The sequence below is a fragment of the Phaseolus vulgaris genome, chromosome 3 (genome assembly GCF_000499845.2).
Source record: "Phaseolus vulgaris cultivar G19833 chromosome 3, P. vulgaris v2.0, whole genome shotgun sequence".
NCBI lineage: Eukaryota > Viridiplantae > Streptophyta > Magnoliopsida > Fabales > Fabaceae > Phaseolus > Phaseolus vulgaris.
This window is the reverse complement of record NC_023757.2, coordinates 187,263-208,235: the sequence shown is the minus strand read 5'-3', so window position 1 is coordinate 208,235 and position 20,973 is coordinate 187,263. Positions and strand designations below refer to the sequence as shown.

The 20,973-nt window shown below is 38.4% G+C and overlaps 2 protein-coding genes across 4 annotated transcripts; both read right to left on the bottom strand.

Annotated features, from left to right (window-relative positions):
* Positions 1–13,439: 13,439 nt before the first annotated feature.
* LOC137806025 (thioredoxin-like protein YLS8) lies at positions 13,440–14,878 on the bottom strand. Its single transcript, XM_068605902.1, has 3 exons — positions 14,618–14,878; positions 14,138–14,460; positions 13,440–13,667 (listed from the first exon to the last, which is right to left on the bottom strand). Exons 1-2 carry the CDS (start codon positions 14,735–14,737, stop codon positions 14,152–14,154), a joined length of 429 nt encoding a protein of 142 aa, XP_068462003.1. The 5' UTR covers positions 14,738–14,878; the 3' UTR covers positions 13,440–13,667; positions 14,138–14,151.
* A 1,476-nt stretch (positions 14,879–16,354) lies between these two features.
* LOC137806023 (transcription elongation factor SPT4 homolog 2) lies at positions 16,355–20,463 on the bottom strand. 3 transcript variants are annotated; one of them, XM_068605899.1, is made up of 6 exons: positions 20,266–20,463; positions 18,976–19,091; positions 18,806–18,897; positions 18,664–18,719; positions 17,626–17,687; positions 16,355–16,553 (listed from the first exon to the last, which is right to left on the bottom strand). In XM_068605899.1, exons 2-6 carry the CDS (start codon positions 19,063–19,065, stop codon positions 16,503–16,505), a joined length of 351 nt encoding a protein of 116 aa, XP_068462000.1. In that variant the 5' UTR covers positions 19,066–19,091; positions 20,266–20,463; the 3' UTR covers positions 16,355–16,502. The 3 variants fall into 3 exon arrangements, with proteins under 3 accessions (XP_068462000.1, XP_068462002.1, XP_068462001.1); XM_068605901.1 differs by having other exon boundaries at positions 18,976–19,079; positions 20,266–20,437; XM_068605900.1 differs by having other exon boundaries at positions 20,269–20,437.
* Positions 20,464–20,973: the final 510 nt, after the last annotated feature.

Below are 20,973 nucleotides of genomic sequence, written 5' to 3'. Positions count from 1 at the left end.
TCTCCACTGAATTTGGGACAAAACGCGACGAATTTCAGGTCAAACGGATGAGTATTCACCCACGAAAAAATCAAACAGTTTCGCACACAAACGAACCTTCCTTTCAGCCCTGGCAGTGACGAATAAAAAATTTATTGCCAATCTTGTGGGACGAATCTGGGGCTCAAACCTCAGCCAAAACTCAATAGACACAGTGACAGATGTCTGGTAAAAATTTAGACCAAAATACCCAAGGAGTAAGGCGTAGTAAGTCCCAGACCGAGAGTGAACAAAACCGGTTTTTGAAAACAAAACGTCCTGGCTTTCTTCCCCGCATCTTCTTTTTGTGATTCGTTTATGGACGTGCCTCCTTGCCTGGGTGCAAACAACACGAAATGCTCGTGTGAATTTTTTTCGCGCGATACGGACCCAGAATGAAATTGCAAAATTAGGCCGGAATTTCACAAGTTTCGGTAGAGGATAGCCTTGGTTTTCAAAAATTTCTGAAAAATTCTCCCGGAATAGTTTTTTCCGAAATTCCACCAAGAATCTCCACTGAATTTGGGACAAAACGCGACAAATTTCAGGTCAAACGGATGAGTATTCACCCACGAAAAAAATCAAACAGTTTCGCACACAAACGAACCTTCCTTTCAGCCTGGCAGTGACGAATAAAAAATTTATTGCCAATCTTGTGGGATGAATCTGGGGCTCAAACCTCAGCCAAAACTCAATAGACACAGTGACGATGTCTGGTAAAAATTTCAGACCAAAATACCCAAGGAGTAAGGCGTGTAAGTCCCAGACCGAGAGTGAACAAAACCGGTTTTCTGAAAACAAAAGTCCTGGCTTTCTTCCCCGTATCTTCTTTTGTGATTCGTTTATGGACGTGCCTCCTTGCCTGGTGCAAACAACCACGAAAGTGCTGTGTGAATTTTTTTCGGCGCGATACGGCCCAGAATGAAATTGCATAAATTAGGCCGGAATTTCACAAGTTTCGGTAGAGGATAGCCTTGGTTTTCACAAAATTTCTGAAAAATTCTCCCGGAATAGTTTTTTCCTGAAATTCACCCAAGAATCTCCACTGAATTTGGGACAAAACGCGACAAATTTCAGGTCAAACGGATGAGTATTCACCCACGAAAAAAATCAAACAGTTTCGCACACAAACGAACCTTCCTTTCAGCCCTGGCAGTGACGAATAAAAAATTTATTGCCAATCTTGTGGGACGAATCTGGGGCTCAAACCTCAGCCAAAACTCAATAGACACAGTGACGGATGTCTGGTAAAAATTTCAACCAAAATACCCAAGGAGTAAGGCGTGGTAAGTCCCAACCGAGAGTGAACAAAACCGGTTTTCCGAAAACAAAACGTCCTGGCTTTCTTCCCCGCATATTCTTTTTGTGATTCTTTATGGACGTGCCTCCTTGCCTGGTGCAAACAACACACGAAAGTGCTGTGTGAATTTTTTTCGGCGCATACGGACCCAGAATGAAATTGCATAAATTAGGCCGGAATTTCACAAGTTTCGGTAGAGGATAGCCTTGGTTTTCAAAAATTTCTGAAAAATTCTCCCGGAATGATTTTTTCCTGAAATTCCACCCAAGAATCTCCACTGAATTTGGGACAAAACGCGACAATTTCAGGTCAAACGGATGAGTATTCACCCACGAAAAAAATCAAACAGTTTCGCACACAAACGAACCTTCCTTTCAGCCCTGGCAGTGACGAATAAAAATTTATTGCCAATCTTGTGGGACGAATCTGGGGCTCAAACCTCAGCCAAAACTCAATAGACACAGTGACGATGTCTGGTAAAAATTTCAGACCAAAATACCCAAGGAGTAAGGCGTAGTAAGTCCCAGACCGAGAGTGAACAAAACCGGTTTTCCGAAAACAAAACGTCCTGGCTTTCTTCCCCGCATCTTCTTTTGTGATTCGTTTATGGACGTGCCTCTTTCCTGGGTGCAAACAACACACGAAAGTGCTCGTGTGAATTTTTTTCGCGCGATACGGACCCAGAATGAAATTGCATAAATTAGGCCGGAATTTCACAAGTTTCGGTAGAGGATAGCCTTGGTTTTCAAAAATTTCTGAAAAATTCTCCCGGAATAGTTTTTTCCCGAAATTCCACCCAAGAATCTCCACTGAATTTGGGACAAAACGCGACAAATTTCAGGTCAAACGGATGAGTATTCACCCACGAAAAAAATCAAACAGTTTCCACACAAACGAACCTTCCTTTCAGCCCTGGCAGTGACGAATAAAAAATTTATTGCCAATCTTGTGGGACGAATCTGGGGCTCAAACCTCAGCCAAAACTCAATAGACACAGTGACGAATGTCTGGTAAAAATTTCAGACCAAAATACCCAAGGAGTAAGGCGTAGTAAGTCCCAGACCGAGAGTGAACAAAACCGGTTTTCCGAAAACAAAACGTCCTGGCTTTCTTCCCCGCATCTTCTTTTTGTGATTCGTTTATGGACGTGCCTCCTTCCTGGGTGCAAACAACATACGAAAGTGCTTGTGTGAATTTTTTTCGGCGCGATACGGACCCAGAATGAAATTGCAGAAATTAGGCCGGAATTTCACAAGTTTCGGTAGAGGATAGCCTTGGTTTTACAAAATTTCTGAAAAATTCTCCGGAATAGTTTTTTCCTGAAATTCCACCCAAGAATCTCCACTGAATTTGGGACAAAACGCGACAAATTTCAGGTCAAACGGATGAGTATTCACCCACGAAAAAATCAAACAGTTTCACACACAAACGAACCTTCCTTTCAGCCCTGGCAGTGACGAATAAAAAATTTATTGCCAATCTTGTGGGACGAATCTGGGGCTCAAACCTCAGCCAAAACTCAATAGACACAGTGACGAATGTCTGGTAAAAATTTCAGACCAAAATACCCAAGGAGTAAGGCGTAGTAAGTCCCAGACCGAGAGTGAACAAAACCGGTTTTCCGAAAACAAAACGTCCTGGCTTTTCTTCCCCGTATCTTCTTTTTGTGATTCGTTTATGGACGTGCCTCCTTGCCTGGGTGCAAACAACACACGAAAGTGCTTGTGTGAATTTTTTTCAGCGCATACGGACCCAGAATGAAATTGCAGAAATTAGGCCGAATTTCACAAGTTTCGGTAGAGGATAGCCTTGGTTTTCACAAAATTTCTGAAAAATTCTCCGGAATAGTTTTTTCCTGAAATTCCACCCAAGAATCTCCACTGAATTTGGGACAAAACGCGACAAATTTCAGGTCAAACGGATGAGTATTCACCCACGAAAAAATCAAACAGTTTCACACACAAACGAACCTTCCTTTCAGCCCTGGCAGTGACGAATAAAAAATTTATTGCCAATCTGTGGGACGAATCTGGGGCTCAAACCTCAGCCAAAACTCAATAGACACAGTGACGAATGTCTGGTAAAAATTTCAGACCAAAATACCCAAGGAGTAAGGCGTAGTAAGTCCCAGACCGAGAGTGAACAAAACCGGTTTTCCGAAAACAAAACGTCCTGGCTTTCTTCCCCGTATCTTCTTTTTGTGATTCGTTTATGGACGTGCCTCCTTGCCTGGGTGCAAACAAACACGAAAGTGCTTGTGTGAATTTTTTCAGCGCATACGGACCCAGAATGAAATTGCAGAAATTAGGCCGGAATTTCACAAGTTTCGGTAGAGGATAGCCTTGGTTTTCACAAAATTTCTGAAAAATTTTCCGGAATAGTTTTTTCCTGAAATTCCACCCAAGAATCTCCACTGAATTTGGGACAAAACGCGACAAATTTCAGGTCAAACGGATGAGTATTCACCCACGAAAAAATCAAACAGTTTCACACACAAACGAACCTTCCTTTCAGCCCTGGCAGTGACGAATAAAAAATTTATTGCCAATCTTGTGGGACGAATCTGGGGCTCAAACCTCAGCCAAAACTCAATAGACACAGTGACGAATGTCTGGTAAAAATTTCAGACCAAAATACCCAAGGAGTAAGGCGTAGTAAGTCCCAGACCGAGAGTGAACAAAACCGGTTTTCCGAAAACAAAACGTCCTGGCTTTTCTTCCCCGTATCTTCTTTTGTGATTCGTTTATGGACGTGCCTCCTTGCCTGGGTGCAAACAACATACGAAAGTGCTTGTGTGAATTTTTTCAGCGCATACGGACCCAGAATGAAATTGCAGAAATTAGGCCGAATTTCACAAGTTTCGGTAGAGGATAGCCTTGGTTTTCACAAAATTTCTGAAAAATTCTCCGGAATAGTTTTTTCCTGAAATTCCACCCAAGAATCTCCACTGAATTTGGGACAAAACGCGACAAATTTCAGGTCAAACGGATGAGTATTCACCCACGAAAAAATCAAACAGTTTCACACACAAACGAACCTTCCTTTCAGCCCTGGCAGTGACGAATAAAAAATTTATTGCCAATCTGTGGGACGAATCTGGGGCTCAAACCTCAGCCAAAACTCAATAGACACAGTGACGAATGTCTGGTAAAAATTTCAGACCAAAATACCCAAGGAGTAAGGCGTAGTAAGTCCCAGACCGAGAGTGAACAAAACCGGTTTTCCGAAAACAAAACGTCCTGGCTTTTCTTCCCCGTATCTTCTTTTGTGATTCGTTTATGGACGTGCCTCCTTGCCTGGGTGCAAACAACATACGAAAGTGCTTGTGTGAATTTTTTTCAGCGCATACGGACCCAGAATGAAATTGCAGAAATTAGGCCGAATTTCACAAGTTTCGGTAGAGGATAGCCTTGGTTTTCACAAAATTTCTGAAAATTCTCCGGAATGTTTTTTCCTGAAATTCCACCCAAGAATCTCCACTGAATTTGGGACAAAACGCGACAAATTTCAGGTCAAACGGATGAGTATTCACCCACGAAAAAAATCAAACAGTTTCACACACAAACGAACCTTCCTTTCAGCCCTGGCAGTGACGAATAAAAAATTTATTGCCAATCTGTGGGACGAATCTGGGGCTCAAACCTCAGCCAAAACTCAATAGACACAGTGACGAATGTCTGGTAAAAATTTCAGACCAAAATACCCAAGGAGTAAGGCGTAGTAAGTCCCAGACCGAGAGTGAACAAAACCGGTTTTCCGAAAACAAAACGTCCTGGCTTTTCTTCCCCGTATCTTCTTTTTGTGATTCGTTTATGGACGTGCCTCCTTGCCTGGGTGCAAACAACATACGAAAGTGCTTGTGTGAATTTTTTTCAGCGCATACGGACCCAGAATGAAATTGCAGAAATTAGGCCGGAATTTCACAAGTTTCGGTAGAGGATAGCCTTGGTTTTACAAAATTTCTGAAAAATTCTTCCGGAATAGTTTTTTCCTGAAATTCCACCCAAGAATCTCCACTGAATTTGGGACAAAACGCGACAAATTTCAGGTCAAACGGATGAGTATTCACCCACGAAAAAAATCAAACAGTTTCACACACAAACGAACCTTCCTTTCAGCCCTGGCAGTGACGAATAAAAAATTTATTGCCAATCTTGTGGGACGAATCTGGGGCTCAAACCTCAGCCAAAACTCAATAGACACAGTGACGAATGTCTGGTAAAAATTTCAGACCAAAATACCCAAGGAGTAAGGCGTAGTAAGTCCCAGACCGAGAGTGAACAAAACCGGTTTTCCGAAAACAAAACGTCCTGGCTTTTCTTCCCCGTATCTTCTTTTTGTGATTCGTTTATGGACGTGCCTCCTTGCCTGGGTGCAAACAACATACGAAAGTGCTTGTGTGAATTTTTTTCAGCGCATACGGACCCAGAATGAAATTGCAGAAATTAGGCCGGAATTTCACAAGTTTCGGTAGAGGATAGCCTTGGTTTTCACAAAATTTCTGAAAAATTCTCCCGGAATAGTTTTTTCCTGAAATTCCACCCAAGAATCTCCACTGAATTTGGGACAAAACGGACAAATTTCAGGTCAAACGGATGAGTATTCACCCACGAAAAAATCAAACAGTTTCACACACAAACGAACCTTCCTTTCAGCCCTGGCAGTGACGAATAAAAAATTTATTGCCAATCTTGTGGGACGAATCTGGGGCTCAAACCTCAGCCAAAACTCAATAGACACAGTGACGAATGTCTGGTAAAAATTTCAGACCAAAATACCCAAGGAGTAAGGCGTAGTAAGTCCCAGACCGAGAGTGAACAAAACCGGTTTTCCGAAAACAAAACGTCCTGGCTTTTCTTCCCCGTATCTTCTTTTGTGATTCGTTTATGGACGTCCTCCTTGCCTGGGTGCAAACAACATACGAAAGTGCTGTGTGAATTTTTTTCAGCGCATACGGACCCAGAATGAAATTGCAGAAATTAGGCCGGAATTTCACAAGTTTCGGTAGAGGATAGCCTTGGTTTGCACAAAATTTCTGAAAAATTCTTCCGGAATAGTTTTTTCCTGAAATTCCACCCAAGAATCTCCACTGAATTTGGGACAAAACGGACAAATTTCAGGTCAAACGGATGAGTATTCACCCACGAAAAAATCAAACAGTTTCACACACAAACGAACCTTCCTTTCAGCCCTGGCAGTGACGAATAAAAAATTTATTGCCAATCTGTGGGACGAATCTGGGGCTCAAACCTCAGCCAAAACTCAATAGACACAGTGACGAATGTCTGGTAAAAATTTCAGACCAAAATACCCAAGGAGTAAGGCGTAGTAAGTCCCAGACCGAGAGTGAACAAAACCGGTTTTCCGAAAACAAAACGTCCTGGCTTTTCTTCCCCGTATCTTCTTTTGTGATTCGTTTATGGACGTGCCTCCTTGCCTGGGTGCAAACAACATACGAAAGTGCTTGTGTGAATTTTTTCAGCGCATACGGACCCAGAATGAAATTGCAGAAATTAGGCCGGAATTTCACAAGTTTCGGTAGAGGATAGCCTTGGTTTTACAAAATTTCTGAAAAATTCTTCCCGGAATAGTTTTTTCCTGAAATTCCACCCAAGAATCTCCACTGAATTTGGGACAAAACGCGACAATTTCAGGTCAAACGGATGAGTATTCACCCACGAAAAAATCAAACAGTTTCACACACAAACGAACCTTCCTTTCAGCCCTGGCAGTGACGAATAAAAAATTTATTGCCAATCTGTGGGACGAATCTGGGGCTCAAACCTCAGCCAAAACTCAATAGACACAGTGACGAATGTCTGGTAAAAATTTCAGACCAAAATACCCAAGGAGTAAGGCGAGTAAGTCCCAGACCGAGAGTGAACAAAACCGGTTTTCCGAAAACAAAACGTCCTGGCTTTTCTTCCCCGTATCTTCTTTTGTGATTCGTTTATGGACGTGCCTCCTTGCCTGGGTGCAAACAACATACGAAAGTGCTTGTGTGAATTTTTTTCAGCGCATACGGACCCAGAATGAAATTGCAGAAATTAGGCCGGAATTTCACAAGTTTCGGTAGAGGATAGCCTTGGTTTTCACAAAATTTCTGAAAAATTCTCCCGGAATAGTTTTTTCCTGAAATTCCACCCAAGAATCTCCACTGAATTTGGGACAAAACGCGACAAATTTCAGGTCAAACGGATGAGTATTCACCCACGAAAAAAATCAAACAGTTTCACACACAAACGAACCTTCCTTTCAGCCCTGGCAGTGACGAATAAAAAATTTATTGCCAATCTGTGGGACGAATCTGGGGCTCAAACCTCAGCCAAAACTCAATAGACACAGTGACGAATGTCTGGTAAAAATTTCAGACCAAAATACCCAAGGAGTAAGGCGCAGTAAGTCCCAGACCGAGAGTGAACAAAACCGGTTTTCCGAAAACAAAACGTCCTGGCTTTTCTTCCCCGTATCTTCTTTTGTGATTCGTTTATGGACGTGCCTCCTTGCCTGGGTGCAAACAACATACGAAAGTGCTTGTGTGAATTTTTTTCAGCGCATACGGACCCAGAATGAAATTGCAGAAATTAGGCCGGAATTTCACAAGTTTCGGTAGAGGATAGCCTTGGTTTTACAAAATTTCTGAAAAATTCTCCGGAATAGTTTTTTCCTGAAATTCCACCCAAGAATCTCCACTGAATTTGGGACAAAACGCGACAAATTTCAGGTCAAACGGATGAGTATTCACCCACGAAAAAATCAAACAGTTTCACACACAAACGAACCTTCCTTTCAGCCCTGGCAGTGACGAATAAAAAATTTATTGCCAATCTGTGGGACGAATCTGGGGCTCAAACCTCAGCCAAAACTCAATAGACACAGTGACGAATGTCTGGTAAAAATTTCAGACCAAAATACCCAAGGAGTAAGGCGTAGTAAGTCCCAGACCGAGAGTGAACAAAACCGGTTTTCCGAAAACAAAACGTCCTGGCTTTTCTTCCCCGTATCTTCTTTTGTGATTCGTTTATGGACGTGCCTCCTTGCCTGGGTGCAAACAACATACGAAAGTGCTTGTGTGAATTTTTTTCAGCGCATACGGACCCAGAATGAAATTGCAGAAATTAGGCCGGAATTTCACAAGTTTCGGTAGAGGATAGCCTTGGTTTTACAAAATTTCTGAAAAATTCTCCGGAATGGTTTTTTCCTGAAATTCCACCCAAGAATCTCCACTGAATTTGGGACAAAACGCGACAAATTTCAGGTCAAACGGATGAGTATTCACCCACGAAAAAATCAAACAGTTTCACACACAAACGAACCTTCCTTTCAGCCCTGGCAGTGACGAATAAAAAATTTATTGCCAATCTGTGGGACGAATCTGGGGCTCAAACCTCAGCCAAAACTCAATAGACACAGTGACGAATGTCTGGTAAAAATTTCAGACCAAAATACCCAAGGAGTAAGGCGAGTAAGTCCCAGACCGAGAGTGAACAAAACCGGTTTTCCGAAAACAAAACGTCCTGGCTTTTCTTCCCCGTATCTTCTTTTTGTGATTCGTTTATGGACGTGCCTCCTTGCCTGGGTGCAAACAACATACGAAAGTGCTGTGTGAATTTTTTCAGCGCAGTACGGACCCAGAATGAAATTGCAGAAATTAGGCCGGAATTTCACAAGTTTCGGTAGAGGATAGCCTTGGTTTTACAAAATTTCTGAAAAATTCTCCGGAATAGTTTTTTCCTGAAATTCCACCCAAGAATCTCCACTGAATTTGGGACAAAACGGGACAAATTTCAGGTCAAACGGATGAGTATTCACCCACGAAAAAATCAAACAGTTTCACACACAAACGAACCTTCCTTTCAGCCCTGGCAGTGACGAATAAAAAATTTATTGCCAATCTGTGGGACGAATCTGGGGCTCAAACCTCAGCCAAAACTCAATAGACACAGTGACGAATGTCTGGTAAAAATTTCAGACCAAAATACCCAAGGAGTAAGGCGTAGTAAGTCCCAGACCGAGAGTGAACAAAACCGGTTTTCCGAAAACAAAACGTCCTGGCTTTTCTTCCCCGTATCTTCTTTTGTGATTCGTTTATGGACGTTCCTCCTTGCCTGGGTGCAAACAACATACGAAAGTGCTTGTGTGAATTTTTTTCAGCGCATACGGACCCAGAATGAAATTGCAGAAATTAGGCCGGAATTTCACAAGTTTCGGTAGAGGATAGCCTTGGTTTTACAAAATTTCTGAAAAATTCTCCGGAATAGTTTTTTCCTGAAATTCCACCCAAGAATCTCCACTGAATTTGGGACAAAACGGACAAATTTCAGGTCAAACGGATGAGTATTCACCCACGAAAAAATCAAACAGTTTCACACACAAACGAACCTTCCTTTCAGCCCTGGCAGTGACGAATAAAAAATTTATTGCCAATCTGTGGGACGAATCTGGGGCTCAAACCTCAGCCAAAACTCAATAGACACAGTGACGAATGTCTGGTAAAAATTTCAGACCAAAATACCCAAGGAGTAAGGCGTAGTAAGTCCCAGACCGAGAGTGAACAAAACCGGTTTTCCGAAAACAAAACGTCCTGGCTTTTCTTCCCCGTATCTTCTTTTGTGATTCGTTTATGGACGTCCTCCTTGCCTGGGTGCAAACAACATACGAAAGTGCTTGTGTGAATTTTTTTCAGCGCAGTACGGACCCAGAATGAAATTGCAGAAATTAGGCCGGAATTTCACAAGTTTCGGTAGAGGATAGCCTTGGTTTTACAAAATTTCTGAAAAATTCTCCGGAATAGTTTTTTCCTGAAATTCCACCCAAGAATCTCCACTGAATTTGGGACAAAACGGACAAATTTCAGGTCAAACGGATGAGTATTCACCCACGAAAAAATCAAACAGTTTCACACACAAACGAACCTTCCTTTCAGCCCTGGCAGTGACGAATAAAAAATTTATTGCCAATCTGTGGGACGAATCTGGGGCTCAAACCTCAGCCAAAACTCAAAGACACAGTGACGAATGTCTGGTAAAAATTTCAGACCAAAATACCCAAGGAGTAAGGCGTAGTAAGTCCCAGACCGAGAGTGAACAAAACCGGTTTTCCGAAAACAAAACGTCCTGGCTTTTCTTCCCCGTATCTTCTTTTGTGATTCGTTTATGGACGTGCCTCCTTGCCTGGGTGCAAACAACATACGAAAGTGCTTGTGTGAATTTTTTTCAGCGCATACGGACCCAGAATGAAATTGCAGAAATTAGGCCGGAATTTCACAAGTTTCGGTAGAGGATAGCCTTGGTTTTACAAAATTTCTGAAAAATTCTCCCGGAATGTTTTTTCCTGAAATTCCACCCAAGAATCTCCACTGAATTTGGGACAAAACGGGACAAATTTCAGGTCAAACGGATGAGTATTCACCCACGAAAAAATCAAACAGTTTCACACACAAACGAACCTTCCTTTCAGCCCTGGCAGTGACGAATAAAAAATTTATTGCCAATCTGTGGGACGAATCTGGGGCTCAAACCTCAGCCAAAACTCAATAGACACAGTGACGAATGTCTGGTAAAAATTTCAGACCAAAATACCCAAGGAGTAAGGCGAGTAAGTCCCAGACCGAGAGTGAACAAAACCGGTTTTCCGAAAACAAAACGTCCTGGCTTTTCTTCCCCGTATCTTCTTTTGTGATTCGTTTATGGACGTCCTCCTTGCCTGGGTGCAAACACATACGAAAGTGCTTGTGTGAATTTTTTTCAGCGCATACGGACCCAGAATGAAATTGCAGAAATTAGGCCGGAATTTCACAAGTTTCGGTAGAGGATAGCCTTGGTTTTACAAAATTTCTGAAAAATTCTTCCGGAATAGTTTTTTCCTGAAATTCCACCCAAGAATCTCCACTGAATTTGGGACAAAACGGGACAAATTTCAGGTCAAACGGATGAGTATTCACCCACGAAAAGAATCAAACAGTTTCACACACAAACGAACCTTCCTTTCAGCCCTGGCAGTGACGAATAAAAAATTTATTGCCAATCTGTGGGACGAATCTGGGGCTCAAACCTCAGCCAAAACTCAATAGACACAGTGACGAATGTCTGGTAAAAATTTCAGACCAAAATACCCAAGGAGTAAGGCGTAGTAAGTCCCAGACCGAGAGTGAACAAAACCGGTTTTCCGAAAACAAAACGTCCTGGCTTTTCTTCCCCGTATCTTCTTTTTGTGATTCGTTTATGGACGTTCCTCCTTGCCTGGGTGCAAACAACATACGAAAGTGCTTGTGTGAATTTTTTTCAGCGCATACGGACCCAGAATGAAATTGCAGAAATTAGGCCGGAATTTCACAAGTTTCGGTAGAGGATAGCCTTGGTTTTACAAAATTTCTGAAAAATTCTTCCGGAATGTTTTTTCCTGAAATTCCACCCAAGAATCTCCACTGAATTTGGGACAAAACGGGACAAATTTCAGGTCAAACGGATGAGTATTCACCCACGAAAAAATCAAACAGTTTCACACACAAACGAACCTTCCTTTCAGCCCTGGCAGTGACGAATAAAAAATTTATTGCCAATCTGTGGGACGAATCTGGGGCTCAAACCTCAGCCAAAACTCAAGACACAGTGACGAATGTCTGGTAAAAATTTCAGACCAAAATACCCAAGGAGTAAGGCGCAGTAAGTCCCAGACCGAGAGTGAACAAAACCGGTTTTCCGAAAACAAAACGTCCTGGCTTTCTTCCCCGCATCTTCTTTTTGTGATTCGTTTTGGACCTGCCTTCTTGCCTGGGTGCAAACAATACACGAAAGTGCTTGTGTGATTTTTTTTCAGCGCAATACGGACCCATAATGAAATTGCATAAATTAGGTCAGAATTTCACAAGTTTCGGTAGAGGATAGCCTTGGTTTTCATAAAATTTCTGAAAAATTCTCCCAGAATAGTTTTTTCCCGAAATTCCACCCAAGAATCTCCACTGAATTTGGGACAAAACGGGACAAATTTCAGGTCAAACGGATGAGTATTCACCCACGAAAAAAATCAAACAGTTTCGCACACAAACGAACCTTCCTTTCAACCGTGGCATTGACGAATAAAAAATTTATTGTCAATCTTGTGAGACGAATTTGGGGCTCAAACCTCAGCCAAAGCGCAATAGACACAGTGACGAATGTCTGGTAAAAATTTCAGACCAAAATAGAACAAAAAAATATTATATATATATATATATATATATATATATATATATATATTTGATATTACTTTTCTTAAAAGGGTAAGAATTGATATAAAAAGTAGAAGAGAAATTTTCACAGTAATTTATTTGAAGAAAATCTCGGTAGCAATATCTGTGTAGAACTAGAAAATAATTTTGTTCATTTTTTCTCATCGAGCTTAATCACGAAAAAGTTGTCTTTCTCCTTCACCTCCGCAATCGAAGCCCAAATCCATGCTTCATTAACGGGTTTTTGTTGATGTGTTTACACACAGTGAAGGTGTTGTTACTATTATCAGGTTAACATCCACAGTTGCTATTCACTCGGAAATGAAGCGCTGCAATCTCTTAATCTTCATGTTCTGTGAGAATGGCAAAATCGACGATGCACGCAAAGTGTTCGATAAAATGCTTGAAAGGGGCATTGGTTGGTGCACCACAATGATAAGTAGGTACTTGAACAGCCATGATTAAAGGGTACATCAGGCTTGACCAAGTTAAGGAAGCTGAGAGGTTGTTTTATGAGATGCCGCTGAGGAATGTTGTGTCTTGGGACACAATGATTGATGGGTATGCAAGGAATGGCCTCACACAGCAGGCTTTGGACTTGTTCAGGAGAATGCCGGAGAAGAATGTGGTTTCTTGGAATACAATCATTAAAACTTTGGTGCAGTGTCCGAAAGTTGATGGTGCACAGAGGCTTTTTGATCAGATGAAGGAAAGGGATGTGGTTTCATGGACTCTTTGATCAGATGCCTGTTAGGAATGTGGTTTCATTCAGAATGGGGAGTTAAATCATGCAGAGAAGCTGTTTTATGAAATGCGTGTGAAGAATGTCATTACTTGGACCAAGTGAAGAATGTCATTACTTGGACTAAGTGAAGAATGTCATGCAGTGAAGGTATTTAACAAAACGCTGGCTTCTGATGGGTTAAAACCCAACACTGGAACTTTTGTGACCGTTTTAGGCGCTTGTGGTGATTTAGGTGGTCTTACAGAGGAACAACAAATTCATCAAATGATAAGTAAAACAAATTTTCAGAATAGCACACATGTGCTATCAGTTCTGATAAATATGTACTCAATGTGGTGAGTAAAGTTAACATGTTTTTGGGGGATAAATTGCACATGCTCGTCCTCGCATAAAGCCTGCAAAAAGATAAATAAACTCATCATTCCATAATGTAACAAGCAATTCATTTCTAGTAACCAAAAATTATAAGTACTTTAAAGAACTTTATCAAAACCCCAACTCCTCACTAAACTGTGTGGTAAGAAAACTAAGACAAAACTGCAATTGCTGTTGTATTATTCACAGGCCCCAAGACTAAAAATAAAGCAGGTTTTCACCAAAAGACTCAAAGGCGTGTGCATAACTAAACAGTGTACCCTTACTAAAAGTAGTTTAGCTTTGTGTTTCGATTGGTTTTCAAAATCCAAAGATGTAAACCAAATACCACTTGACTTCACTTCTAAACTAAATCATTATTGAAAAACACTATAAAACACAAATAATGTTTACAATTACCAGCATAATAATAAATATAATGGGAAAAAAGTGTTTAAAAGTAGACTAGTTGAAGAGGGCAATGAACTATCATTGCTTGAAAACGACATACATAATAAGATGAGCTTAGTAGCGGTATTTGGTGGAGTAATCTTTGGGAGCGATGACAAGACCACGACCCTTCCTCGCGCCGCGGTAAACAGTCTCGACAATGTCGATGAACTCCTGCTTGTCCTTGAGAGCCCAATTGATCTTGTTGTTGTTGCCAGTGCCCAGATCGATCATGATGTGCTTGTTCCTGAAGAAGAACATAACAGTTGAAGGATCGTAGAGCTCGTACATCGTGTTGAAATCCGGCACCTCCGTTATGTCCACCAGATATATCACTGCGAAGTTCTTCAGAGTCTCTGCTACTGACGCCAACACTTCGTCCATCTATTCTCCCAATTTCATCACAAAAAATTGCAATTCAAATCAAAACCAGCACGGTTCACGATATGCAGTTTAATCGATTTGAAATTCACCATTCACAATAAGGAATTCATTATTTACAGCATGAAACTCAAAATTCACGATATGAAATTGAAATTACCTGCATACAAGTTTCGTCCCAATCATGGCCGAATCGGATAATCACAAGACGCTCTTCTTCAGCGAGGATTGCTTGATCAACAGCCCAGCCTGAGTGCAAGTGAGGCAACAGATACGACATCTTCTTCTCCTTCTCTTTCTTGAAACCCTAACTGAAATTCGCTTTCAGCGTTCGGAAGCAACGCAAGAGTTTTACATTGCATTGGGTGCATTGGGCTTGAACTGGATTGTTTCTTCTTACACCTCCATATCTTCTTCTGTCCATACATAACATGAAAATATATTTTTATCCTTCTTGTGTCATCAGTAGTTTCCGGATTATGTAATCCAAAAACTCATTTGAAAACAGACTTTCAGATTATATAATCCAGAAGCTAAATAAGACTTCTGAATTATGTAATCCAAAAAGTAATCATGCATATGAAAAATGGCTTCTGGATTATGTAATCCGAAAGCTAATTACAAATTTGAAAAATAACTTCCGAATTACGTAATCTGAAATATTATAAAGGACCCGAAAGCTAATTACAAATTTGAAAAATAACTTTCGAATTACGTAATCTGAAATATTATAAAGGAAGAGGAAATTCGAAAATTTATGAAAATGAGAGAAGAAGGTACAGAGGTGCAGGAAGAAACAGTCCTTGAACTGTTAGGTGTAGAAAGCTAAATCATCTAAGTTTTATTTTATTAAATAATAACTTTTTTCTTTATATGCTTGTTATACACTTTCAAAATAATTAAAATCCGAAGAGAATCATAACCTTAATTTTTTATAAAACTTATTACTTATTAAAAATGATTTTCTATTATAATAAACAATCGCAAATCAACTCCTACCCTTAATCTTACACAAATTTATTTTTGATTATTAGAAGAAAAAAAACTAATGAAATATTGATTAATAAGTATTTTTTTATTCAAGTGATTTTTTTTTCTTATAGACTAATAAATCGAGGATGATGAAAGATATTATTATTATTATTATTTAAATCTGTTGTGATATTTTTTAAAAATAAAAGATATGATTGTTATTTTTTAAATATTATTTTGATGAAGAACTCTAAAAATAAAGGATGATCACAAAGAGTAAGAGGAGGATTATTCTAGACACACTACACTGATATTTTATGTTTTCATGTATTATCAATATGTGAGAATATTAATATTAATTGTTGAAAATTTAGAAAAAAAATATAAAGTTTCAAAACAATTGAATCCATGCACAGCACGAGGCTCTCTACTAGATTGAATATAACAGAACAAATAATAAAAAACTTATTTAGATAGTTATAACACATAGTTTGAGAACAACTTTTTTTATACCAAAAGACTCGTTATTACCAATAATAATAAATATAGAGAATTATGATTTCTTTAAATGGTTAAATTTAGTATGATTCGTCGATAGTGCTAATAGTATTTATATACAGATTCAATAGTATTTCTACAGAGATTCTAAGGCAAAAGCACCAAAATGTTGCTATTCTTCCCCCAAATTATGAGGTAGATTTTTTTTATTTATTTCGAAAATAGATAAATTATAAAATAAAAACATAATATTTTTTAAAAATTACAAAAAAAAATTAGTTCATACATAACACTTGTGTAAACATTCAGCACCTACTATACAATCTTTTTAAATTGTATTTTTATTTCAAAACTAACTTTGGTAATTTGGAAGAAAAATTGCTTGGATTTTTTAATTACTTGGATTTTTGTTTTCTATTTAATACCCTTTTAATTCCAATATATATCTCCACTTTTTTCAGTATCATTAAAAGAAAATCAAGTCATTGTGCTCAGAATTCATACAAAACTCACTAAGAAAATTCAAACATGGTCTCTATCTGTGTTAAGGGATGTCATACCAAAGTTAACATGTTTCACAAACGTTTTGGGGGGATATATTGCACACGCTCGTCCTCGCATATAGCCTGCAATTAAATAAATAGATAAATATTATATAAATAAACTTATCATTCCATAATAATGTAACAAGCAATTCATTACTTAAATGGCCTCTATCTAGAAACTAGACATTATAAGAACTCCCCAGGAAACTGTGTTGTACATAACCCAACCCACAAATTCAGAGCTTCTTTTCTAATATTTTTGGCTTAAAAAAAGAGATTTTCAACAAACAAAGCATTCAATCGCATATATTATATTATTAATATTTTTGTTCCTTAGGAATCGAATACAGGTCCTATAAGTAAGTACACATGAAACTTTTAACTGGTACACCAACAAAGTTGGTATAAATCGCCACAATGTACACTAGAGGTAGAAGGCACAATAAAGGTAGAGTTAAAATATGGTTGAGATGAAACCCCTAGCAAGAAATGCATGGTGGAGACGTAACAAACTATTTCCAACCAGTTCAAATGATGAAGTCTATATAGTGATTCTTGCTGGTTGGAGAGCAAGTTTGAGTAAGCAACTTAGTTCATCATTTTCAGTAATGAATCATTGCTTTAGCATGATTGTGTGTGACTATTGATTAGCCAAAAGCACGATAAAATGCTAACAGATTGCGTTGTGCATCCTGGCCCTGACAGGAGTGGTATTGCATTTCAATTTTGGGAGTGCTACCACAGACAAATAGTCTATAAATTGATGCTTTTGCAGCTAACAACCATTGTAAGTAAATTTTGAAGTTGTGTATGATTATTCCCCATTGGAATGAAAATATGACACATGAAGTTTTTGTAATGGCTTCTATAGAAGTTACTTGAGCCTATAAACATCATGGAGAAGAGTTTCAAAAAAATAAGCTCTTTAGAGCTTATTTTTGAAGTTTCACACTCAACCTTATGCATAACACGGTGATTTGCAAGTTTCATTAAGACTTATAGGTTGCAAGTCTACAATTTAAGTTTAATTATGGGTTTGCAATTGATTCATTTTTTTATTTGTTATCTTTTATCCATGAGCATTCATTTTAGTTGGAACTACAAATGTATTATGCAATCTAATTCTGCATCATACAAATAGTAATATACCAACCTGCATCTCTTCTGGAAGTGCCTCAGAGACAGCTAGAGTATAAACACCAGGAGCGAATTTGGCTGCAACATATTCAAGGAGAACCAAATTTTATAACTTTACAGCAACACAAGTTTTCAATGTAGATAAAAATTTAGTCTACAAAAAAACATTCATTCTGTTTTTCTCTTTACAAGTTATTGTCACTTTTCTTGGCATATAATTTAGCTGATTCCTTGGAATGAAATTTAACAAAATAACCAAATAAACACATTATCAGATCTCTACGGTGTTTTTTCTTTTACCTTTAATCTTTGTGCTGCTTATCATAATCCAATCTAACGTATATAAACACATTAACAAACAACAAAAGTAGTAGTAGCAAGCAAGCAAACAAAGTACAGAACACCATCCATCATTATATTTCATCTTATTCAAATTCAAGTTCACACAGCTTCATGAGTTCTGAAATTATGTCTTAGATCTTGAAAATTTGATTATAAAGTTAAAGAATGTGAAAAGGGTGAAAAACTTAATCAAAAGGAAAAATGTAATGATGCATATTAAATTACTATTCCCATCTCATCAGAATGCTGCTAAAGAAGGGCCAAAATGTTTTTTCATCCCTTATCTTTTCATTAAAATTGGTTTTGGTTATTTATCTTTTAAAAGATCCATTTTTTTCTTTTAAAAGAATATGAAAATTACATTTTTTCACCAGGTTTTCACCTTGTTTATTCCCCTTCGGATTCAAACCTTAATTGGTTTCCAAAGATTCCATGTAATTGAATCTCAAGTAAAATATTTTTATGAATCAGTAAAAAAAATAGTTCAAAATTGGTCCCCAAAATCAAAAGTGATTACTGTTTCCAGAAGACATTAACCCAAAATTAAGATATACAAGGAGCAAAATGAATCTTTTAAAAAGTCAAAGGATCAAAACAATCTTAGTAAAAAGATAGAGGGCCAAAAATATATTTTATTCTAAAGAAAAAGAAAACTGGAAGATAAGGGCAAGGAAAAATTATGATCATCGCAACAAGAGATGAATGAACATACCAATGCGCAACCATCGGGCAGCCCAGCTGCGAGAGGGATCCATAACTGAAATGATCCTGTTGTATAATTAAATGGAAGAAGAAAATCAAAATGAGTACTGATAGAAAAAAATTGTAACCAAGAACAATTGACACCAACTAACCCATTAAAATTAGGAGTAGTGCATTCAACAACACGCTCATGATCTTCTTCCATCTTAAAGAATTGGCAGTTCTCACAGCCTGACTCTCGGAACTGTGAAACAAAGCAGAAAGTGTAAACAAATAAAAGCAAAACAAAAAGGCAACAAAAAATGTTAAAATGGTAATAAACCTGATCGTATGTTTTGACAAGGCGGCAACGAAGACAAGCCCTCAACTCATGGCCAAAGCTAGTAGGAATTTGTGCGGGCGCAATTGCCATTTTCTGTATGCTCACTAATAGACAGACTAATAGAAAACAAGGGTAAGCTAAATAGAAAGAGTTAAGATTAGGCTAAAGGAATTTCATTCACACCTCAAATTATAACAGATAGTGCTCACAACAACACCACAGATCCATTATATGCAACTCTATAGCAAATGGGCTTTCCAATTTTTCTTTTGGCCTATTCTCCTGCTGTTTTGTGTTCATCTTGGGGTGTTTCATTGGGCTCACTATCATTACCTGGCAGTCCTCAAGGTCAGAGTGGGAAGTTCAACCACTGGGATGACTGTTGGATGGAATTAAATACCTACATCTCGGAATCCTATTTTTGTTTTGCAATTTCTAGCTCACGTACTAACAAGCATTAGCAGTTGAATAAATATTCTGTGAGTGGGTTATTTTACGGGTATGTTAAACTGAGAGAAGGACCATTTTGGCTCCTTTTAGAAACACAAAAGACTAAATGAAACTTTTAAAAAGATAAGGGACTACACCAGATTTAACCCAAAAGATAACAAACCAAATTGATAATTTCCCTAATAATATATGCAAAACTCATGAATCGAATAACACTGACATCTAAACTTTGCATGTGAAGCAGTTCAGAAGGTACAACTAATATGATTACACTGATGTTGATAATTTGGATTTCTTCTTTTGTGAATGTGGGTGCATCCCTCTTCTTATAAAGATGCTCAAGGGAATAGTGTTAGTGAGGTTGCTGCTCAAGAAATTTCAAACTCAATAATGGTTCTATACAATAGGAAAAAAGCTAAGAGTGTAAACTGCTGGCAATGTACAGTGCCCTTGAGCCTAGCTAATGATTTCCCGAGGTGAAATCCCATGCACCCAACCTCTCTACTACAAACAAATTTTATGAGAAATCTAATATATGATTTCTCTTCAGAACACTAAGGCTCGAGCTATGAAAATCTAGGTTAAGCGTCCAATTCTAATCTCATGATATACAAAATCATTATGTGGCAATCACCAATTCAAATACAGTAGAAGGTGAAAGTAATCAACAGATACTGCAAGCCGTTATGGCGGAAGCATCACCAATAAAAATCAATTGCAATGAAAAAAATAAATAAAAGACAAACATACAAATTCAAATTCAAATAAAAATTAAAAAAAAATATCAAAGCAAAACTCCAAGGGCAAACAGAAAAATAAAATAAAATAAAGAGGACGAACCACGATGGGTGGACGACGGGACAGCCGCAAAAGGACGAACCAGGCGACGGCGGCGGTGGCACAACTCGCAGGTGGCTGCAGCGACACGGCGAGGCGCAGTCGACGACAAAGTGTGTAGGTTGGGGCGTAACTAACTGAGGAGTGATTGTCAAATGCATGTGATTTTGTTTTTAGTGTCAAAGAGAAACTTTTCCTCAACTCAGAAACATCATTCTTTTATTTTTTTAGGTAATTCCACAATTTTATATAACTATTACAATTTTTAATATTTTTTATATTATTTAATTATAAATTTACTTGTTATTATATTTATTTATTTTTAAAACTATTATGTCAAAATTTATATACAATTTCAAGAATAATCAAAACATCATTTTAAAAAAGGTTATACAATAAATTTAAATTTTAGAAAATTAATATATTTCTCTTTGTGTTAAATTCATGTTAAAATTGTCAGGTGTCCTACTAATGTTATATAAATATAGTGTCTGATACGTATGTCCGACATAACATATTTGTTTGAACTTTTCACACTCTGATATCCAAAATATAAGAAAAAAATATGGTTTATAAACGTTCACCAAAATATTGGTTGTCCATACTTAAGGAAAGTGAACAAAGTCACTGTGGAGGCAAAGCTGCACGAAAGTGATTAATATTGAATCCCAACAAGTCTGAGAGTTTAGGGTTTAGGTTTAGAAGAAGAAG

Coding starts and splice junctions, on each gene's coding strand:
- LOC137806025 (XM_068605902.1), bottom strand. CDS start 14,737: ATGTCGTATCTGTTGCCTCACTTGCACTCAGGCTGGGCTGTTGATCAA. Junction 14,461..14,617: donor GGGACGAAACTTGTATGCAG/GTAATTTCAATT, acceptor TTGGGAGAATAG/ATGGACGAAGTGTTGGCGTC.
- LOC137806023 (XM_068605899.1), bottom strand. CDS start 19,065: ATGGCAATTGCGCCCGCACAAATTCCTACTAGCTTTGGCCATGAGTTG. Junction 18,720..18,805: donor ACTACTCCTAATTTTAATGG/GTTAGTTGGTGT, acceptor ATTATACAACAG/GATCATTTCAGTTATGGATC. Junction 17,688..18,663: donor TGCCCGATGGTTGCGCATTG/GTATGTTCATTC, acceptor AATATGTTGCAG/CCAAATTCGCTCCTGGTGTT.